The following is a 22,500-nucleotide window of genomic DNA, read 5'->3' as shown; positions in this document are numbered from 1 at the left end:
GGTTTCTTTAAAATAACCTACTGTATTAAATATACCACTTTTCCTTTTTTAAAGCCCATAAACTATAAATGTAATAATAAAAAATAATTTAAAAATCATCATAGTAATATTGTAACATCTTTTCCATTCAAATGTTAATCACACCTAAAAAATAAATATATAACCTTTTATGATGTATTGTTCTGGTTAACTTGGAGCTCTGATATAATATCTTTTCCGTGAGATATTTTATCAGTTATTGTTTATTTTCTATATGCAAAATGTGTATTTTTGTTCTAAGGTACTGTTGTTTTTATATGGTGTGTATTATTTTTGGCACCCTCACAATCCTGTATTGGTCTAAGGTGGTTTCAAAAATAACTGGGAATTATTTTAGTGAAAGTACTCTAATTTGTGAAATGTGCTGAGTTCATATCAAGTGAATGTGAGCAAATTTTATTGTCCCTCTCAGGAAGTGTTTCAAAATTCATTAGTCAATAATCAGCAATTACTTGACAAATCAGACACTTAAGTTTTTCATTAGTCACTCCTTAAAATAGAAACAATTGCCATAAATGGGTAAAAGTGTGTAAAATATTTTGTAAACATGCACAGCTGAAAATGAGATCCTAACTAAGCATTTAACCTCTTGTTATGTGAAAATGTATGTTCTTTGTTCTTAAGTATTAACAAAGTTTCTGACATTTACTGAAAGCATTTCTAATAGCATCTTCTGTGTTCCGCTGCATAGTTTACATTGATGTCAAAGTGGTATTCATTTTTATGGCATATTCATTTTTATGGCTTCATTTATTTATCTTTCAGGGTATTTTGCCATTGCTTCATAGACATATTGAATTTGTTTTACGAAGATATACCTTTTGAATACATGCTATTATTCACTTCCAGTACCACAGTCAAGCTGTACATAGAGTCCAACTTTTAAGTTAATGTTAATAATTTTCTCATAATCCTGTTCCTCTTGAAAATGTTAAGTTACATAATATTTTTGTTAAGTGTATAAACATACTTTATGTGTGTATTTTTAAGTAACATATGCTTACAATTTTCCTAATTAACCTCAGAAACAACTTTGATTCTGTTGTTTTCTAGAGTAAAGGCTGGGGTGCTGTCAAGAGGCAGGGCCTGTTAAAGCCCAATGCGGCACTTCCTGTGTGATGTTGGGCTATACAAAAATAAACTGTATTGTATTGTATTTTCTGAAACATTTTTAGCCAGGAACTATTTTCTTGTATGTTCCATATCTTTATGATTTTTTTTTTTTTTTTTTTATCCATTAACTGTTAGTTTTGCTTTATTAAGCAAACTATTGTCCTATTCATGCTAAATTATTCAGCTGTTAACATTTTTCAGTTAAGACTGCAATTAAATATCTCACTTGCAAAACAGTGTGCAGCCAACTCTCCATAAATACATTATGGGAAAGGTTCATTGTTTCTCACTATTTAATAAAGTGCATTATAGAAATGTTTACTGTGTTTTACTAATAATTTTTACAGTATTCACTGTGCTGTGTATCTTGAACTTTACAACATTATTTGAACCCCAGGGGGAATTTGGTCTTTTACAGAAACTCTTTAAATAAATGCATAAATAAACAGATAATAAATAAATAAATATATATATATATATATTTATATATATATATATATATAATATATATATATATATATATATACACATACACACACACAGTATGGTCTGAACATACACCAGTATGGCTAAAATGAAAGAAAATTTAAAAAGAAAGAAATCTTCTGACTTGACAGTCACATTCAAAGTGATGCATTATGCAGGCATATTGCTGTTGGTACGAAGGAGCCCCAACAGCATTTTTTGACACATTCTGCTGAATGATTCATTTGCTGAAAGTATTCAGTATTAATGTGTCAGTGAGAGTACGTGTATCGGCAGCATTGTTCATAATGGCGCTCAGTTTTGTTTTCATTCACTTCTTTTCTGCTACATCCAGTGGATCCAGAGAGTGACCCATAAATGCACCTGCCCTTTTAATTTGCTTGTTGATTTGGTGGGTCTCTCTTGAGGTAATGTTACCAGACCAGCACACCACAACATTGAAAGCTGCACTGTCCATCACATAGTTGTAGAAGATCTGGAGGATGTCACTACCCACCTTAAAGGAATGCAGTCTCCTAAGAAAAAAAGACCTTGTTCTGCCCTTCCTTACACAGTTCCTCTGTGTTATGAGACCATTCTAACCAGTCATTGATATTGACCCCAGGTACTTGTAGAAGTGCACCTCCTCAGTATCCACTCCCTGAATATTGACCAGACACAGACGCTCTTTGGTGTGGCTAAAGTCAATAACCAGTTCCTTGGTTTGGTTGATGTTAAGGTGCAGACAATTCTCTTTGCACCAAGAAACAAAGTTCTCTGCCTGACTCCTATACACTGTCTCATCCCCCATATCGATATACCCCAAAACTGAATCATCTGAGAATTTCTGCAGGTGACATGACCTGGCATTATATTTATAGTCTGTACAGAGTGAAGAGAAAAGGAGGCAAGACTCTTCCTTGTGGTGCTCCAGTGTTGCTCACATCCATATCAGAAACACAGTCCTTATGTCTCACAAACTGTCTGCCCGAAAGACAGTCCAGTTTCCAGGGCACCATAGGCTCATCCTACCTGCTTATCTCTGAGCTTACTCCTTAACAGAGACGGCAAGATAGTATTAAAGGCACTGGAGAAATCAAAAAACATAATCATCAGAATTATGCTGCCAGCTTTATCCAGATGAGAATAAGCTTTGTGGTGTAGCAGTGGATGGATGTAGAATGGATTACCTGTGCATTTTAGAGCAGAATGTACTAACCAGCATTAGAAATTGAGTTTGGGTCAAAGGTCATGGGTTCTCCAACAGGCAAGTGACCCAAAATGCTCATGCTAAAAAGCACAAAACCATACTAAATTAATCCTGATCTTGATTTATTGAAAACCTTTGCAAAGAGCTGATATATGCTAATTGTAATTTAATCGTAAAAACATTTTAAGATTTCAACTGAACAATGAGAGATACTACCTACAGAAAAGTACAAGAAGGTTAAGGATGGCTAAAAGGATGGCTGTCATCATTTTCAAAAGTTGTCAAACCAAGTATAAGGATATTTTCTTTAATACCACCCAGGGGCCTCATATATAATGTTGTGCATAAAATTCACACTAAAATATGACTGTTTTGTCTTGGTAGAGTAATATATTGCTCTACTTTCCCCTATTGTATTATTAATATGTAGCCTTTGTCAGAATGTCTCAAATCTCACAGACTTACCACTGTTTATAGAGTATTTTACTTTATAACTTCTCCCCACCTTCCCTTCTACATCTATAACCTCAGGCAATTAGGTGTAGTAAAAGACAAGCAGGAGTTAAGTCACAATTTAAACAATGTATTATTGGTAATATTCATAAATAATAACAATATGCAAAGTACATTTGAATTTTGGCAACCATACAACCTGATTAAATGCTGATGTGTAGTTTCAGGCGGCACACAGACTTGTTAGTTACTTAAAATGTCTCTAGTTAAGGCATCACTGGTGATCAGCTTTCTTCAGAACAGGCCGCATGCCTGTCTCAATATGGCTGCTGAGCTGTGTTCTTCATTCTGTTGCCCTTTTCAGTTCATGGTGTGTGTGAGCTGCTCCTTCATCAGTTGGTGAGAGAGGGGGTGAGATAAAGAAAGCAAATTTATGGGTTTTCTGTCCAACCCCTACAGCTAGTAGGGTGTCATGGTACCTAAAGGTTTTTGATACAAGCCAATTCCAAACAGCAATGCTTCAGATCAATGGGGCAAAGAACATCTTAACACCTGCCATCCCCCAAAACCATATGTTAAGGTAAAGCTTGGCAGTTAGGCAGTCTGGCTTTGTGTGGGAGTTGAGAGACTTCAGAGAAACGTTTACCAAACTTGTTTCAGGCACTTCCCCTACATCCTGCCGTAAAATTCAAAGACTGAATCCTGGTGGGGGAGGAGTTGTAAACATAAATGTTTCTCACTAATGTAACACTACATTGCTTTGCCTAAGTTACAAATAAAGACATACAAAATATTTATCAACTTATATGCAAAATCTCACATCACAACAATGACTTAAAGATAATAATAATAAATAATAATAATAATTAATTACATTTATATAGCGCTTTTCTCAGTACTCAAAGCGCTATCCACACAGGGAGGAACCGGGAAGCGAACCCACAATCTTCCACAGTCTCCTTACTGCAAAGCAGCAGCACTACCACTGCGCCACCTGTGAGGACTAAAACTAAAAATGTACACATGCACAAAACATTCAGATGCATAAAACTGTACATAAGAAAAGTTCTACTCACTTTCCCTTTATACATCGCAAAGGTATCACGAAACAAGTGTGCTTTTATTCAAGAATGAAACTGAATAACAAAAAATTGAAGTGACAACAAGATACCCAGAAGACATGATTCACCAGCGTTTGTGTGTGTGCTTATATTCCTTCAACAATGTCTTTTACAGGTAGCAAAACTTTACACTGACTATTACAGACTGAAATCAAAGGCTTCTTCTTTTTGGGCGCATACACCATCAGCATGACACTGCCAGATTTAAACACTAGCGTGGTGAATTGCTCGCGTACTAAAGTGACTATACCTGCAGGTGGAAGTTCCATTTTACTTTATGGTGCCAAGTAGAGTTGCGTCGAGGTGCAGCAAGCTATTAGCCAGCAAAAGCGCTGTGAAGAAGCTGTCTCTTGTTACGGCCCTGCCTGTTCAGTCTGATAGCAGTCATGGGACATTGTATCTTTGATTGCCGGTACAACAAATAGTTCTGAGCAGGTATCAGCCACAGCACCCACTGTGGTCATCGTTGCTCTTGTGAAAAGAATGGAGATAAATGCCATTAACTCAGAGAGGGAGAGGCAAGTTCGTTGTACCACATGAACGTCACTGACAGAATAAAAACATTAGAACACTCTAGACGAGAATAGGCCATTCAGCCCAACAAAGCTTGCCAGTCCTATCCACTTATTTCTTCCAAAAAAACATCAAGTCGAGTTTTGAAAGTCCCCAACGTCTTACTGTCTACCACACTACTTGGTAGCTTATTCCAAGTGTCTATCATTCTTTGTGTAAAGAAAAACTTCCTAATGTTTATGTAAAATTTACCCTTAACAAGTTTCCAACTGTGTCCCTGTGTTCTTGATGAACTCATTTTAAAATAACAGTCTCGAGCCACTGTACTAATTCCCTTCATAATTTTAAACACTTCAATCATGTCACCTCTTAAGCTTCTTTTGCTTAAACTGTATAGGCTCACCTCTTTTAATCTTTCCTCATAATTCAACCCCTGTAGCCCTGGAATCAGCATAGTCTCTCTTCTCTGGACCTTTTCTAGTGCTGCTATGTCCTTTTTTTGGCCTGGTGACCAAAACTGCACACAGTACTCAAGATGAGGCCTCACCAATGCATTATAAAGGTTGAGCATAACCTCCTTGGACTTGTACTCCACACATCGTGCTATATAACCTAATATTCTGTTAGCCTTCTTAATGGCTTCTGAACACTCTCTGGAAGTCGATAGCTTAGAGTCCACTATGACTCCGAAATCCTTCTCATAAGGTGTACACTCAATTTTCCAACCACCCATTGTGTATTCAGACTTAACAATTTTACTTCCTATGTGTAAAACTTAGTAATAAAAAAACAAAAACAGACTCAAAACAAATGTATGTTTTTTATTATATTATAGTAATAATAATAATAATAGCAGCTCACTACTCAAAACATGGAGCGCCCGGTCTCGAACCCAGGAGCTTTGGGTTATAGGCAGCGGTTCGTACCTCTGCACCATTCAAGAACACAAATAAACTCAATTGACATTTCAGCTTGGGTTTTTAACTCATTGACAGCAACATGTAAATCAAATGCTTTTTTTTTCTTTGGTTATATTCGTGAATAAAAGCGAATGTGTTTATTTGATATTTGGACTAAAGTCATCTCACATTATATTCTTTATGTCATTATTAGTATAACATGGAAAAAGTTTCTGCTTTAGGTATGTGTTCAGCATTTCTTGTCTTGCATTTCCTTTCATCCTACACTTACTCAGATCTTTGCAGACACGGAACACACATAAAATGTGTATTCCAAATAACAATATACTGTATTATTTACCCTATACAACCCCAGACACCTCACATGCAGATAAGGAGCCATAGCCTGAAGTGGGAGAACTTTTTGCCCGAGCTGAGCTTTGTCAAGGTGGGGGATGGGACAGCAGAATGCTTGCTACTTGTGCTGATCGAAACTTTTTTGTAGGCTTCAGGGATTGTAGTCCTAAATGGGTTTTCTCTTACGCCAACAGAACTTGATATCATTTTCATGATGAAATGCATTAAAGCATGTATTAAACATGTGAGGGCAAGGTAGCTGTGTTGTGCCAGTCCCTGAATGCATCCAGTGTGAGGCAGGAAAAATCCAAGGACGGGGCACCAGCTCATCACAGGGTAAATACGAACACACACATACACTAGTACCATCAATTTAGCATCACCAATTCACCCATTTTGCATGCCTTTGGAAGGAAACTGAAGCATACCGAGGAAACCTACCAGGAATACATTCAAACTCCATGCAGGGAACAACCAGGAAGTGACCGCTTAGGCAGCAGGGCTTCTGCTGCTCCACTGTGCCCCAACATGTTTAATTATTAACAGTATACATTATTTAAAGGAAGTTAACCATTTACTGTATCTGTAAAATGTAATATACATCCTTCAATGCATTTCATCATAGAAATGATATCAAGTATACATCCTAGTGTTCTAACAGCACACAGCTCCAAGAGCAGCCATAGTAGTTGGAATAGTCCGGCCATTCTGTGCACCATTATATTACTACAAATTGATTACAGTCAAGTGCCTTAAATTTGTAAACGTTATGCAGTTAATTTCGGTGTATTTGATAAAGCCCGTGTCATGGATGTAAATTTAAAAATAGGAAGCAAAAACCTCACAGAAACAGTAGCACTACTTTGATGTTGGGTGCTGCCCATTTACAGAACTGAGCAGAAATGAGTGTACGCATGGTCTGAGGCTGCCGTGAAAATGTGCATAGCTTAACACCAAGTTTAGTTTTTACACATTTTGATGTGTAAAATGTGGAAACAGGTGTATGCAACATTTTTGTGCATACACACCATTTATATATGAGACCTTGTTTTCTTTTTCTTCTGTGGTAAAAAAAAATCAAATGCAAGTTAAATGCATGTAAATGCATAATTTTTGTTATATACCTTTGGACACCCTACTAAAATATTATGTATTTTTTTTCTTTAGGAGACATTTATATGGTACCACCCCCTCCCAAAAGTTCAGTAGAGAGCACATGGTTTTCAAGTACAGTTTTTAATAAAAGCATTTTCTTGTTTGATAGAAGAAAAAAAAACATTTCTGGGAGGCACAGTGTCTGATACCTTTCAGTCCCTAGCCGTTATGTTCCCCCATGCCCAATGTACATTTATTATAAACTTCTCTAGGCGGAGAAAGTATGGCATTGCTCATGAGTGTTTTCTATTATAGACTGACATCCCATCTAGAGATGGTCCTTCTTTTTCTGTGATGCTAATCATAACCTATAGTGGACTTTGCCTGTTTTGAAAAAGAATGTATGTATGTATGTATGTTTATATCTTCCCAGCTTACCTTTGTTTGCATGTCAGCTTCAAATCCACTCTGTACTACCACTGGGTAAGGATATATATGCCTTATTTACATTTGTAAAAGGTTTTAAACCTTTTGTGAAGGATGGGGTGAAGTAGAGGTTTCTACATTGTTTTACATGTAGTATAATCATTTGAATTTCTACTGGGTAGTAAAATCAGAAGACATACAGATTGAGACACAGTGCCTCGTAATGCACCGTGTGCTGGGAATTGAAATTTGAACATGCAACCATACAAATTAAGATACTGCTTTATTTTTAAAAGTTCTTTTTTCCATGCTAAAACATAATTTTAACATTTGTTTTTTTAGTTTTCATTAAACTTTATATTTTTCAAAATAGGTTTTTACTTAACGTGTTCATAAAGTGCATATACCCAGCCTGGTAAGATTCTTTTTTACCTGTAATTTCAGATTTTAACTAGATTATTCCAGTTATATTTTTGTTTTTATTTCATCATTTTTACAGCTATTGACCTGAAGAATGGCCCAGGGTCATTATATAAAGGACTTGCACAAGGTAAAGCGGATGTGACATTTAGCCTATCAGATGAAGACTTCATGGAAGTAGTTCATGGAAAGCTTAATCCTCAGAAGGTACTGTGTGGTGTGATTTCAGTTACACTAAAATACTAAACTATGGTAATTTATTAGGAACTGTATTGATTACTAATTGTCAGTGCAAACAATGCTCAATTGTAGACCAGCTCATAAGGTTTTGTAAGCTTTCTATTGCAAATTAGTGTTATCTATCAAATAAATTAAAATGTTAGGAAACAAGATTATAATTTGCTCTTTGTGAGGAGACATATGGCGCCATTCCATTGCAAAACCAAATGCATTCATTTTTACATGGGGACCCGTGCCCACCACCAAGGGGCACCTGGATGGCTCAGAAGCCATGGTATGCAGCACTTCCGTTGCATCAGGAAAAGGCACTGCTAATCAATATGTGGTGATTTAAAAGGAGCCTATGTTCCATCAGTGACGTTGTATTCATGCATTTTAGTCACTGTTATCGCTTGTTATGGGTTTGTGCACTTATGGCTTTGATAGTCTCCGGTGGGCTTGCGCCCTGCCTGGGTTTGATCCTGCGTTGCACCCTGTGTTGGCTAGGATTGGCTCCAGCAGACCCCTGTGTTAGGATTTAGCGGGTTGGACAATGACTGATTGACTGGCTTTGATAGTTCTTTTTTATTCTGTTAAATGCACTTTTGAGATGTGACTAGGTCAGGTATGACCAAAATGTTCACTTTTTTATTTCAGGAGTGGGGAAAAAAGTATTGCTACTACCTCAGATTCTGTTCAGTTATAGCTTTTTATTGTTTTTTGGGCACTTTTTCAAGCACCTGTGTCAGAAATTTAAAAAGGAAACAATGAATAAAAATTAGTTGTTTTTCCATACCTTCATTTATATTGCTTTAAAAATTGTCATTACCTGCTGAAAATGTCTGGCCCAGCTAATTTTTTTGGTTTGAAAATCTGGCCCAACTGAATTTTTAATCTAATAACTCTGCTGTAAACTCACAGGTAAATTAAGTTGTCCTAAATTTTGTTCCTAAATATGTTTTATATTGTTAAATGTCTAAATGCCTAGTACAAGAATGTTTGCACGTACAGCATGACAGATCATGTCACATAACAGAACATTTTCAAACCTGCTTCATTCAATGTCTTGGAGTCAATCTTAGCAGCGTTAGGCCAAACCATAAATCTGTCCTAAACTTCACAGGCCTCAGTCATGTATACACACACACACAGACCCACACTTACAATTACAAAGGAGTCAGTTTTCAGTCACCAGTTAACTTAGTGATCTGAATATTTTTTAGAATCCCTACACAGACATGGGGAAAACCTTGCAGAGTTTACCTAGACAATAACCAGTCACAGGATACTAACTCATGACAGCTAAATCTTTGAATCAACAGTTATAGCCACTGCACCATCAATTTAATTTAAATTCTTGTTTACGTTTCTTTCAATAGCTTCTTGTGACCATCCAATCCATCATCAGAGGATAATTACTAATTTTAAGGTGTTTAGGAATGCATAGTTAATGCACAATTGCAAATGGACCTGTTTTTTTATATTGATATTTGAGTATGTTGTTCAGTTAGATGTAGCATTGTTTCATTAAACATTTAATGAAGTCTGACAAATGTAAAAAAAAAAAATTCTAACTCCAACTTTGTTTTGTCTCTTGTGAATTGGGCGGCCCGGACACAGACAGGCAGACACATATAAAGCCATCACCACACGTTTATTTACACTATATTATATACAAAGTCTTAAGTGCACCACCACACACAAACCCCAACAGTCTCCCAAAAGTCCAGGCTTCACGTAGCCACCTCTCTTTCTCTTCACTCTTTGTCTCTCCAGGCCTCTCCTTGCCGCCTCCTCTCCGACCTTGTCAACCTCCTCACCCGACTCCAGCCTTGATTGAAGGGAGGCGGCCCCGTAAATAGGCAGGCGGCTGATGACCACACCCGGCCACCTGCCACACTCTAAACTTCATTTTAATACAGATATTAAATTACTGCTGTTCAAAGCACTATGCCAGTGACAATTTTAATTGAAAATAGTAACCCATTCTTAATACTGACATTGTGTAGGCAGAACAATCAATGTTGTCTTGTTTATTATGTATTTACATATGATATGGAAAATTAAGACTGTTACCAAAATTTGTCATTTACTTAGGCACAAAGCTTTGTCATACAACAAACAACATTTCCACCCATGTGGGTCACTAATTACGTAAGAGCTGGCATTTTAAGAAAACTAGGTTACTTCATTAAGATTCTAGGCTAGAGCTAATTGTGTATTTTTCCCTTTTCAGGCTTTCTTTGCTGGGAAACTTAAAGTAAAGGGGAACATTATGCTCAGTCAAAAACTGGAAACCATCCTGAAAGACTATGCAAAGCTGTAAAGATAAATTTGGATATGCAATCAGATGACATCGGACAATAGCTTCAACAGACACCAATTTTTTGTTTACAATTGTTCCAGTATAAGGAATTCTGAAAGCATTTTTGATTAATAATCTAATATTTAAAATTAATTCTGAACATGGATTCCCGTTTCTCATAGTGTAAAGCTTGTTGACATGATCTGAATCTTAACAGACAGTACTATTTGAGATGCATGAATTGCTCAGTATACAGTAAGTTAGGAGTAGATGTCCTCTCATTAAACAATAAAGGATATTGTAATTGGAATTGTCATGACAATGCATTTAATTCATACAATGCAATGTCACCTCAAGTTAATTTAATGCTGTGATATCTAACTGAATTTTAATAAGTAATTCATAATAATTTTCTCACATAACTATAATATAGTAATTAATAGCATATTTGGGTAGGTGCTAAATGATTCACTTACATTAAAATTGTATTTAAGTTTTAAAGCTTAAACTGTACTAACTTACAAATGACTGTCAATTTTACCTTTTCCCCCAAAAGTTTACTCAAAAGACGTTGATATATATTATGTGTATAGGTTCTACTTACAAAACTGTGATTTCATACCAGTTAAACAAATTATTATTGTAACTAAATTACTGTAACTTGAATGAAAAGCTGTGTGCAATTTACAATGATCTGTTTTTTTATTAGGAATAAATAATCTCCTCAATTTTTGGTTATTCTTGAACATTTCATGTCTGTTTTTTCCCCTTTCCCATATCAGATAGTCTTACACGTACAGTAGTTTTTTTTTTTTGTTCTTTATTTTGCCTTATACAATTTCTTGTATTAGGAATTTGTTAGTTTTTGCATACCTTTTGGGGTCAGAGCGCAGGATCAGCCATTGTACAGCACCCCTGGAGCAATTACAGGTTAAGGGTCTGTGACGATGCGGGTTCTGCTCCATGCTCCCATCCGCTGTTCGGGAGCCCTTGAACCCAACACTGTCAGTAATGTTACCGATGAGCTAGACAGTGAGACAATAATAGCAAGGGGATGGTACAAATATGCAAAGGTGCTTTATTAAACAAACAAAACAAAGTCCACAAAGTGCAGTGCCTTCTAAAAAGTCTTCATTAAATAAATAAATAAATAATCCATCATAAAACGGAAGTGACAGGTTTAAAACAACAATAGAACAATCCTTTAAAAATGAAGTTAAAACGTCGCTGGAAGCAGTCCTTTAAAACAATGAAAAGCCCAGTGCTTCTTTTACATTAGCATCTCACCTGCTTCTCCCGTTAGGGCCCTGCAGCAGGCGAGACGCTCTCTCTCTGCAGCTGACCTTCTTGCTCTCACACAGGTCTGGAGGCCTCCCGATCCTGGCTTCGGGCGCGCACTCATCCCAGGCCTGAGACTTGGAGTCCTTGCCAACCAGGATGCTCACGTCAAGGACTTCTCCACCAAGCCTCTCAACTCCCGTTGCCATCCTGGCTTTATGCAGCCAGTCGCCCTTCACTGGTCACTCCTGCTACTCGATCACTCAGCAGGAGCGAACACTACTACAACTCCCAGGTGTCGGCTTAACACCGTTAAGTTTCCTGCGAGCATTCACTCACTCACTCACTCGCACTGGCTCTCTCTCTCTTTCTGTCTTCTCTCCTGCTCCTCGCTCTCCAGCAACCTCCATCTTTCTTTCTCTTTCTTCTTTTTTTCCATCTTCCTTTCTAGCCGACTCACGCTTCTATATATGCCGAGAGGGCATAGCAGCTGCAGCACATTAGTAGCCCCAGGAACAATCACGGATGTGTGCAGTCTCTCACCTGTGCACTTAGGTGAGAAATGCCCACACTGCAGATCGCCCTGAGACCCGCTTTAGCCACAACTAACATGCCCCCTCGCTAAGCCGCGAGCATGGTTATTATTTAAAAAACTGTCCTTTGCTGAGAGAGCTGTGGATATACCACAAGGTCTTGCTCAAGGGCCCAGCAGAGTAGGATCTCTTTTGGCAGTCACGGGGATTTGAACCGGCAACCTTCTGGATACCAACACAGATCTTTAGCCTCAGAGCCATGATTCCGCCCCTCTTTGTCCAGAAAACAACCTTTCCATGTTTCTCCAGTTGGTTTAGATGAATACAGCAAAATTTACTATAAAGATTAGAATAGAGTAAATAATTATTTTAAATTAAATTGTGCTTACTGTGTGTTGGGCTGATATTTGACTAACTAATTGTGACACAATATACCCATTGTATGTTTGAAATGCCACGCTTATCTTACTGAATGATTCTGTCTGTAGCAACCACAGGATGTTTTCATTTGGCTCTCTGGTATTGTGTTGGTGGCAGATAGGACTTGAAAGGAACTCACTGGTACAGAAACGAGTATAAGGTCATAATTAGATAAAGCGTGCACATTCTAGACAACACGGCAGGATACACTGATTTTGGAATCTACATCATGGCCAAAGTTATTTTTGAGCCCTATTAAGGTAAACACAGATTATATATATGTTCTTAAATGATATGAACTTCACATGTATAGTACATAAATGGTTAAATGGGCTAAATGGTATCTGACTTAAAGCTCCTTACTATGAATAAATGTCTGCTGCAAAATATGTGAGTATATCGTAATTTTAGTCATACATTCCTGAAATTCCTTACTGTGAATGCATCATACTGTTCTTTCTCCCTTGATTTTTGATTTGGGGAAGTAGGCAAGGTTATTTTATTTGGTGAGTTTTATCTATTGCTTCTGTGCTTGGTGTTCCACATTTCATAAAGTTATAAATATTTTATGACTACTAGAGTGTAGTAGCCAAAGTAACACTGCTTGTTTTGGTGTTCTGACACTACAAATTAGTAAAAGAATGGATTCTGAAAAAAATAAAATACCAAATCTTTACTAGGAACCACAAGTCCTTTGGCCAAAATCTTTTTTATTTTATTTTATTTGATTAAAATCAAAAAACATTCTAGACATGCAAGTCAAGTTTAACAAAACTGGTTTGAAACAAATCGACCCCCACCCATGAGAAATAGAGCTAGGTCAGCAGAGTAGCACTTTAATAATAGTAAAAATATGTAAATAAATAAATTAAAATATTCTAAAATGTTATTTATCAGATACTGCGAGGTTTTGAAAAAGTTTTGTACAGATCCTCTAAGTAAGAATTCAATTTTTTCCAATTTGAGATAATATATAACATCAATTATCCACTAACTTAAAAGAGGCGAGTTAGGATTCTTCCAGTTGAGTAAGATAATATAATAATAATAATAATAATAATGCATTTTATTTATAGGGGCACTTTACATTAGCAGTAAATCTCAAAGTGCAACATAAAAAGATTAAACAAAGGCAAGGCAAGATAAAAACAGAGATAAAACAACAATAAGTATAGCATTCTTGTTAATAAGCTTTCCTACATGGAAAAGTCTTTAGCTGTTTTTTAAAACAGCCCACAATCTGCTGTGTTCTCAGGCTCTCTGGTAGGGCATTCCAGAGCCGTGGAGCAGCGGCTGCAAAGGCTCAGTCTCCCATTGTACGAAGTTTGGTCACAGGGGGGCGAAGGTGGTGGATATTTGTAAAACGGAAGTTTCTTGTTGTGGATTGTAATATAAGGAGTTCTTTAAGATATTGTGGAGCATTTTCATGGATATACTGTTGAGTAAACAAACAGTTTGTATTTGATAAGTCTACATGCTAGTAGTGTAATAAAGGCAATCACAGTTTGTTTGTCCTTGTCCACTTTAAGCCCATCTGGAAGTACACCAAACACATTTGTTAATGGATTAGGAGAGGCATTTAAAAATTTTTGTCCAGAACGATGTTAATTTGGTGCAGGCCCATAACATACGGTCCAGTGAGGCTGGAACTTAATTGCAATGTTCACAGGTTGGATCTTGCCCAGGAAACATTTTGGACAATTTTATACTTGAGAGATGCACTCAATATATAACTTTAAGTTGAATAATTGTATGCTTTGTGCATATGGAGCTTGAGTGAATTCCCATCCTCCCACTGACGGAGCTCAACTCGAGCAAAAAGCTCTCCCACCTCAAGCTTTGTTTATCTTGGTGTGATGTGCCTCGAGTTGTATAGGGTAAATAATATATCATTATTTGGAACACAGGCATTTCATGTGTGTTCTGTGTCTACACCGATCTATGTAAGTGTAGGATGACATGAAATGCAAGAAATGTTGAACACATACCTAAAACATAAACTTTTTCATGTTTTAGTACTAATGACATAATTTTGACATGAAGTGTGTAATGTGTGAAGATGAAGTCCAAATATCAAATGAACACTTTCACAAAAGGTACACGTATGACAAAACAAGTGCACTTTTATGCAAGAATATAACCAAAGAAAACAAAATTTGTGGTACAGCGGTAAGAACTACTGACTCATGATCAGAGGTCGCGGCGCGGGTTCAGTCCTGGCTACTTCCCAGAATTAACGTTTTGAGTAGTGAGCTGCTCTTATTGTTACTATTATAAAATAAAAACATACATTTGATTTGAGTCTGCAACAGCTGGTGTAAATTTGTGGTACTTGTAAAAATTAGCGTTTTTTTTATTCAGTTTCATTCTCTCAGGTGTGTTCACACTCCCCCCAGTCTGATACTGCTGTTTTCAAATAAACACGTGTTACAACAGAGGTGAACTCAGATGAGGATGAGCCAGGCATGCCGAGCTCGCCAAGGTATTGTGCAAAGTTTTGTTTGTGATTATGTTTTGTGATGGTGTTGATTAAAAAAAAAAACATTTATATGTTACATATATATAAAAATCACATTGAATGTTATTTACCTGTTTACCTATCTTCCTGCAGCTTAAAGTCACAAGTAGACTGCAGAGCTTCCTGTGTTTGATCAACACGGGCATGCTGACAAAGTATATGTGTAATGCCACTAAAAGTGCGGCGGCAGCTTCCACCTGCAGCTATAGATTCTTTAGTATGCGAGCGACTCACCACGCTAGTATTTAGATCCGGCAGTGCCATGCTGACACTTCAGTACGTGAGCAATGGTACGAGAATGCAGTCAGACTTCATTTTTTGGGCACATACACTGTCAGGTTTGTCTCCCATATAGCAATTTGAATGGCGAGAAACCCATTGAGACCTGTGGCACCATGAAATGCAGTCTTGGCGGCTTTGAGTCAGTGGTTTCTTGTCCATTAACGGAGACTACAGCATTTTCTGCAAACTCGTCCATATCATAGTAGGCTGTAGTCATCTGAAAATTAATTAAAAGTCTCTTTGTTGTCCTTTGGGTGTTTGGGGCTGCTTCTGCAGCCTCCCACTGAGTGTTTGCCCCCACCAGCTTGGGCTGCTATGTAGCTACTTGCAACTGCAGCTGGTCAACCTACTTGACAAGCTGCTGGACCAGTTCTATAGATTTGTTGGGATGTCATCCTGCCAACTACACCAGTCTATGATCAGGTGAAACCATAGTGCAGCAAGTGGTATGTTTGGGTACCAGCTGGGCTACCCAGTTTAATTGGCAAGTGGAATTAACAAAAAAAGAACATCCCAACAGCACAAAATAAACTTGGCTTTGCACAGCCTGTCGAAGGGTCGCAAAAAAGCAATTGCGGCAGCTTTGTCCTCTCTTACTGCTTGGTCAAAATGCAGCTCCACATTCTGTTGATCACCTGTTTTTATGGCTTCCGGGCCACCTCTTATCACTGTGGGCAGGGCTAGGCATTCTACTTGAGTGTCTTCTCCGAGCTACTGGAGGTGGCAGAGAAGATAGTTAGAAACAGCACTGTCTTGTCCCAGAGTGGTGCCCCATATCTCATCAGAACACAGAAGTTGGTTCCCGGGTGCATTTGCGTAACACCAGGCACAACACAGTGGGCAGGGTTTGGGCAGGTTTTTTTTAAGGTGGCATTGAGTTGGGAGGGGGGCGTTACTGTTCATTTCAGCTTACTTAGGATCCCTCAAGACAAGATGGAATCTGATGTTAAGGAAATGCATCTTAGGTCCATCCTTGCTTAGGCTGTCACAAATGTCTCCCTGTCCATTTTCTGTATATTTCTGCCTAGTGTTGCTGCATAGCATGAGTCATTCTGGCTTCAATATGAGTAAGCTATTGCTTGCTCAGTGTATAAATCCTTTAATATTTTTTCTCTGCTTGACACCTTCCGATTCACTCTTGAGCATAATGCATCTTGCATTATTTATTTCACTCTAAACACATTAGCTCTCTATCTTCCTGCTCTGCTGCTGGCTCAAAGTCTAAATCCTAAAAGTAAACCTTTCATTTTTGGCTGCTAAAACTTGTAATTCCCTGGTTTGTCACTAGTAGGGTCCTGTTGTGTGGAGTTAGGGGCTCACCCCAGGTACCTTCTGCTCTCTGCATATTAACTACTAGAATTATACGCCAGCTTCTTCCTTGTAGTCATTCTTCGTCTTTTCCCACTTATACAGTCATATGAAAAAGTTTGGGAACCCCTCTTAATTCTTTGGATTTTTGTTTATCGTTGGTTGAGCTTTCAAAGTAGCAACTTCCTTTTAATATATGACATGCCTTATGGAAACAGTAATATTTCAGCAGTGACATTAAGTTTATTGGATTAACAGAAAATATGCAATATGCATCATAACAAAATTAGACAGGTGCATAAATTTGGGCACCACAACAGAGATATTACATCAATGCTTAGTTGAGCCTCCTTTTGCAAATATAACAGCCTCTAGACGCCTCCTATAGCCTTTGATGAGTGTCTGGATTCTGGATGGAGGTATTTTTGACCATTCTTCCATACAAAATCTCTCCAGTTCAGTTAAATTTGATGGCTGCCGAGCATGGACAACCTGCTTCAAATCATCCCATAGATTTTCAATGATATTCAAGTCAGGGGACTGTGATGGCCATTCCAAAACATTGTACTTCTCCCTCTGCATGAATGCCTTTGTAGATTTTGTACTGTGTTTTGGGTCATTGTCTTGTTGGAATATCCAACCCCTGTGTAACTTCAACTTTGTGACTGATGCTTGAACATTATCCTGAAGAATTTGTTGATATTGTTGTTGAATTCATCCGACCCTCGACTTTAACAATGGCCCCAGTCCCTGAACTAGCCACGCAGCCCCACAGCATGATGGAACCTCCACCAAATTTGACAGTAGGTAGCAAGTGTTTTTCTTGGAATGCGGTGTTCTTCTTCCGCCATGGAAAGCGCTTTTTGTTATGACCAAATAACTCAATTTTTGTCTCATCAGTCCAAAGCACTTTGTTCCAAAATGAATCTGGCTTGTCTAAATGAGCATTTGCATACAACAAGCGACTCTGTTTGTGGCGTGAGTGCAGAAAGGGCTTCTTTCTCATCACCCTGCCATACAGATGTTCTTTGTGCAAATTGTGCTGAATTGTAGAACGATGTACAGATACACCATCTGCAGCAAGATGTTCTTGCAGGTCTTTGGAGGTGATCTGTGGGTTGTCTGTAACCATTCTGACAATCCTACTCATATGCCGCTCCTGTATTTTTCTTGGCCTGCCAGACCTGGGTTTAACAGCAACTGTGCCTGTGGCCTTCCATTTCCTGATTACATTCCTTACAGTTGAAACTGACAGTTTAAACCTCTGAGGTAGCTTTTTGTAGCCTTCCCCTAAACCAGGATACTGAACAATCTTTGTTTTCAGATCTTTTGAGAGTTGCTTTGAGGACCCCATGCTGTCACTCTTCAGAGGAGAGTCAAAGGGAAGCACAACTTGCAATTGACCACCTTAAATACCTTTTCTCATGATTGGACACACCTGTTTATGAAGTTCAAGGCTTATCGAGCTAGTCCAACCAATTTGGTGTTGCAAGTAATCAGTATTGAGCAGTTACATGCATTCAAATCAGCAAAATTACCCAAGTTTTTGCACAGTTTTTCACATTTGATTGAATTTCATACAACTAAATACTGCTTCACTAAAAATCTTTGTTCGGAAAACACCCCAGTACTCAGATCCATCCATCCATCCATTTTCCAACCCGCTGAATCCGAACACAGGGTCACAGGGGTCTGCTGGAGCCAATCCCAGCCAACACAGGGCACAAGGCAGGAACCAATCCCGGGCAGGGTGCCAACCCACCGCAGGACACACACAAACACACCCACACACCAAGCACACACTAAGGCCAATTTAGAATCACCAATCCACCTAACCTGCATGTCTTTGGACTGTGGGAGGAAACCGGAGCGCCCGGAGGAAACCCACGCAGACATGGGGAGAACATGCAAACTCCACCAGTACTCAGATGTTCCTAGGAAATGAAAGACCTAGCACTGTTATCTTTTTTTGTTGAAAGTAGAGTAAATTATTATGCAGGCTGAGAGGGGTTCCCAAACTTTTTCATATGTGAGTTCAATGTTCTTAATCAACCTTCTCCATATAGCTCATTCCTGCACCTCCTTGCCAGTCAAGCCTTTTTCCTTCAAATCTTCTTTTACTTTATCTGTCCACCTCCGAGTTAGTGTGCCTTGCTTTTTCTTCCCCTGTACTTCCATTCCCACCACTCTTTTGCCCACGTATTCACGGTCTCTCCTCATCACATGTCCATATCACTTAAATCTGCTTTCCTGCACTTTGTTGTACCTCTAATTGTCTCATTTCCTATTCAGTCCTTTTTGTAACTCCACACATCCATCTCAACATTCTTATTTCTGCCACATCTAACTTCTTTCCTGCACTCCCTTTACTGCCCGTGTCTCAGCTCCTTATATAATTGCTGCTCTTACCACCATCTGAAAAACCTTAACTTTAATCTTCGCCTTAATCCTTCGATCACACAAAACTCCTGATACCTTCTTCCAGTTGCTCCATCCACACTGCACTCTATTGGTTATCTCTTAATTTCTGTTTTCACTTTCATTTGTAAAGGATCACTGCAAAGACACTTTTCTGCCAACATTGATGAGCTTCCAATTAAAAACTGTCAGAGTGGATAAGCTGTTGTATTTCCAGCATGTTCAATTATTACCCTCTCCTACTTGGACAATAAATTGATCTTTTTGGTTTGCTGTGGGCACCAGTCATTTTACCTTTTTTTTTTTTTTGTTCTGTGTGAAGAAGTCCTTCAAGGACCAAGCACACACAAGGACATACACGAAAGAGTGAAATGTAGCAGTTACTAGAGTGCATCCTGCAGCTAGTGTGAGACCACAGACATATTATAAAAGCTTAAAAATTGCTTTTTCCCTCAGCTACTCAGTCTCCATATCAATCCTAAGAAATAAAGGCCATTATTTTTGCCTCTGCTGAGTCTCGAGTCAGTAAAAAAAAAAACTTTGCACCTCTACTTGTGATTGATATTGATGAAATTTATAGAAGAAGAAGAAGAAAAAAAAAACAAGCATGAGTATTGCGCGACTGTTTCATTCGTGAGTCAACAGTAATCAAAATCCCATAACTAATTCACAGCCTGCAGAATGGGAAATAACATTTCAGCCCGGGTCATTTTCACTCCCAGAGTGAGTTATCGCCATGCTGTTTTAATTTACGCTCTTGGGGTCTTATGTGTGCTGCTTTCACATTCTTGGCTTCAGCAGCCAATTAATCATGTGATCAAAATGAAGAGTGAATGTCCGTGGTAATCCATTTGTCCGTAGTAAATACTAGAAGCCCTTTTTTGATTTAAGAAGAAAAAAAGAGGATATTATTGTGCTGTTCACTGAGTTAGCTGCTGCAAACATATGTGGACATACTGATAGCAGATAATGGGCGACAAGCTACTGGCTCACAGCTCCAAGTGACTGGGCTGGAGTCACCGCTGTTGTTAACTACAGTATCTTCAGTCTCCCCGTGTCTTTCTGCCAGTAGTCTCATTGACGTCGGTGTAAGTTAATTGGTGAGTGTGAACTGGCCTACCATGCATAATGCACTGGTGGGCCATTAGAAGCTGATTTCCGCTTTGCAGTCAGACCTTGCATAATCTCCAAAATGGATTAACTGGATTTAGAAATGGAAGCATGAATGCCTAGCAAATTAAATACAAAATGAATCATACCATGCAATGCTTGCAAGGTGTGGGGGGGGATTGGAGTGCGGATACAGATTTAAGATGCCGAGTTACAAATGACATACATTATTTCTTTAGAACAGTACAATACATCTTTAAGTTCCACTCCTAGCATAATAAGCTACTGAAACGTCTTGCACCTTTTGAACTGTTAAAAATTCTATTCAGTGCACAAGCCGGCACACGACTACTCGGTGCTATGAGAAAGGCGGCCATAAACTGACTTGAAAGTCAAGACAAAAAAAAAGCAAATATGCTTGAGTGCTTATTTAACATCTTCTCGTTTCACTGTCATCGGTCTCCTCTAAATTACCCTCTAGACAGTGCAATTTATCAAGCTTAGCTTTATAATAAATTATCTGTTTTACAAGAGAATATAATATAAATATAAGATTGCTTACTGGAAGATTTTCATATGTAGCCGGGCTGTCATCCACATGCAATTTATTCTCCCTTCCTAAGTCTCTCTCTACAACATAATTTTAAGTGAATCTCTCGAGCGTGCTTTAATCACATAAAACATTCACAGGATTTACAGTGTATTTAAAAACTGGGGCCCTGTGTTTTTATTTGCAGGAAGGGAATGAGCAGAAATGTGCATTTATAATTTCTAATCTATTTGGCACTGCTGCTGCATCGCTCCAGGCTTTTGGGTTCAGTTCAGCACAATTACCCCGTGTGTGGGATTTGTACATTTGGGTACTTCAGGTCCCTCATCCTGCAGGCAGTGTGCTGGAGTAGCTAAGGCTTTGGACTTCAAACCCTGAGGTTGTGGGTTCAAATCTTGCTGCTGATACTGAGCAAATCACTTAACCAGCCTGTGCTACAATTGGAAAACCAAAAGAAGAAATGTAAGCAATGGTACCAAAAATGTTGTAAGTGGCCTTGAATAAAGGCATCAGCCAAATAAATAAATGTAAATCCTAAAGACAGTGGGTGGCGCTGTCTACCGTGCAGAGGCTTAGCCCACTCTTCATATTGGGTCCCTCATTGAACCTGATGCCGCTAGTGTTATGTTTCAGTCAGGGTCTCATCCCTGGATGAAGTGTGTTTTCTGTTTTTTTTTGTTGTTGTTGTCTTTTAAATATTATTACATACTGTAAGAAATATTGATTTTGTTTTTGTTTCTTTTTTGTGTTTTGAACGACTTGATTGGTATTGATTATTTTGTGTTTGCGAAAAATATTAGCTTCATGGTGCTTTGCCTATTTACTTAAGTTCCTTGTAATCTGTATGTTGAGCCAAAGGGGGCAGGGCCACCTGAAGAAGCAGTAGGGCAGGGGTACTCAATCACGGTCCTGGAGGTCCGCAGTGGCTGCAGGTTTTTGCTCCAACCCAATTGCTTAATAAGAAGCACTTACTGCTCAAGTAACACTTCTGCTTCACTCTAGTTGTCTTGCTTGTTAAGATTTTGAACCCTTATTGCTTATTTTAGTCTTAAACAGCTGTAGTCTTGGTTTTTAATTGCTCCTTATTAGCAGTAACATGCAAATGACAAAAGAGACCAGCATTTCTCCATTTAGCTGGTTACCATTTACACCTCTGTATTTATCGTGCACTAATAGGTTTAATTAAATATTTGGAAGGAAAGTGAAGAGAAAAAAGTGAAGGACTAAGAATCACTCATCCATTTTAGCGTTCAGATCATTCGTATGATATCCTTAGAAAGAGGAAGAAAATCCAGGATATGAGAATGACCTGACATAGCAGAGTAAAAGCACTTACGAGCCATGAAATTAAATTATTGGCAAGAATTGCTTTCGAATTAAGCAACCGGGTTAGAACAAAAACCTGCAGCCACTGCGGACCTCCAGGACCGTGATTGAGTACCCCTGCA

General features: G+C 38.3%; 1 protein-coding gene across 1 annotated transcript in view; it reads left to right on the top strand.

Annotated features, from left to right (window-relative positions):
- Positions 1-11,373, top strand: part of hsd17b4 (hydroxysteroid (17-beta) dehydrogenase 4) — a 228,134-nt gene extending 216,761 nt beyond the window's left edge. The window contains exons 23-24 of the mRNA XM_051929986.1: positions 8,191-8,318; positions 10,567-11,373. Of these exons, the coding sequence (XP_051785946.1) occupies positions 8,191-8,318; positions 10,567-10,656 (218 nt within the window). The 3' untranslated portion in view covers positions 10,657-11,373. The remainder of the gene's footprint in view (positions 1-8,190; positions 8,319-10,566) is intronic.
- The last annotated feature ends 11,127 nt before the right edge of the window (positions 11,374-22,500 follow it).

Source organism: Erpetoichthys calabaricus, chromosome 7, assembly GCF_900747795.2.
Source record: "Erpetoichthys calabaricus chromosome 7, fErpCal1.3, whole genome shotgun sequence".
Classification (NCBI taxonomy): domain Eukaryota; kingdom Metazoa; phylum Chordata; class Cladistia; order Polypteriformes; family Polypteridae; genus Erpetoichthys; species Erpetoichthys calabaricus.
Note: the sequence above shows the minus strand (reverse complement) of the source record. Positions and strands in the feature narration are given on the sequence as shown.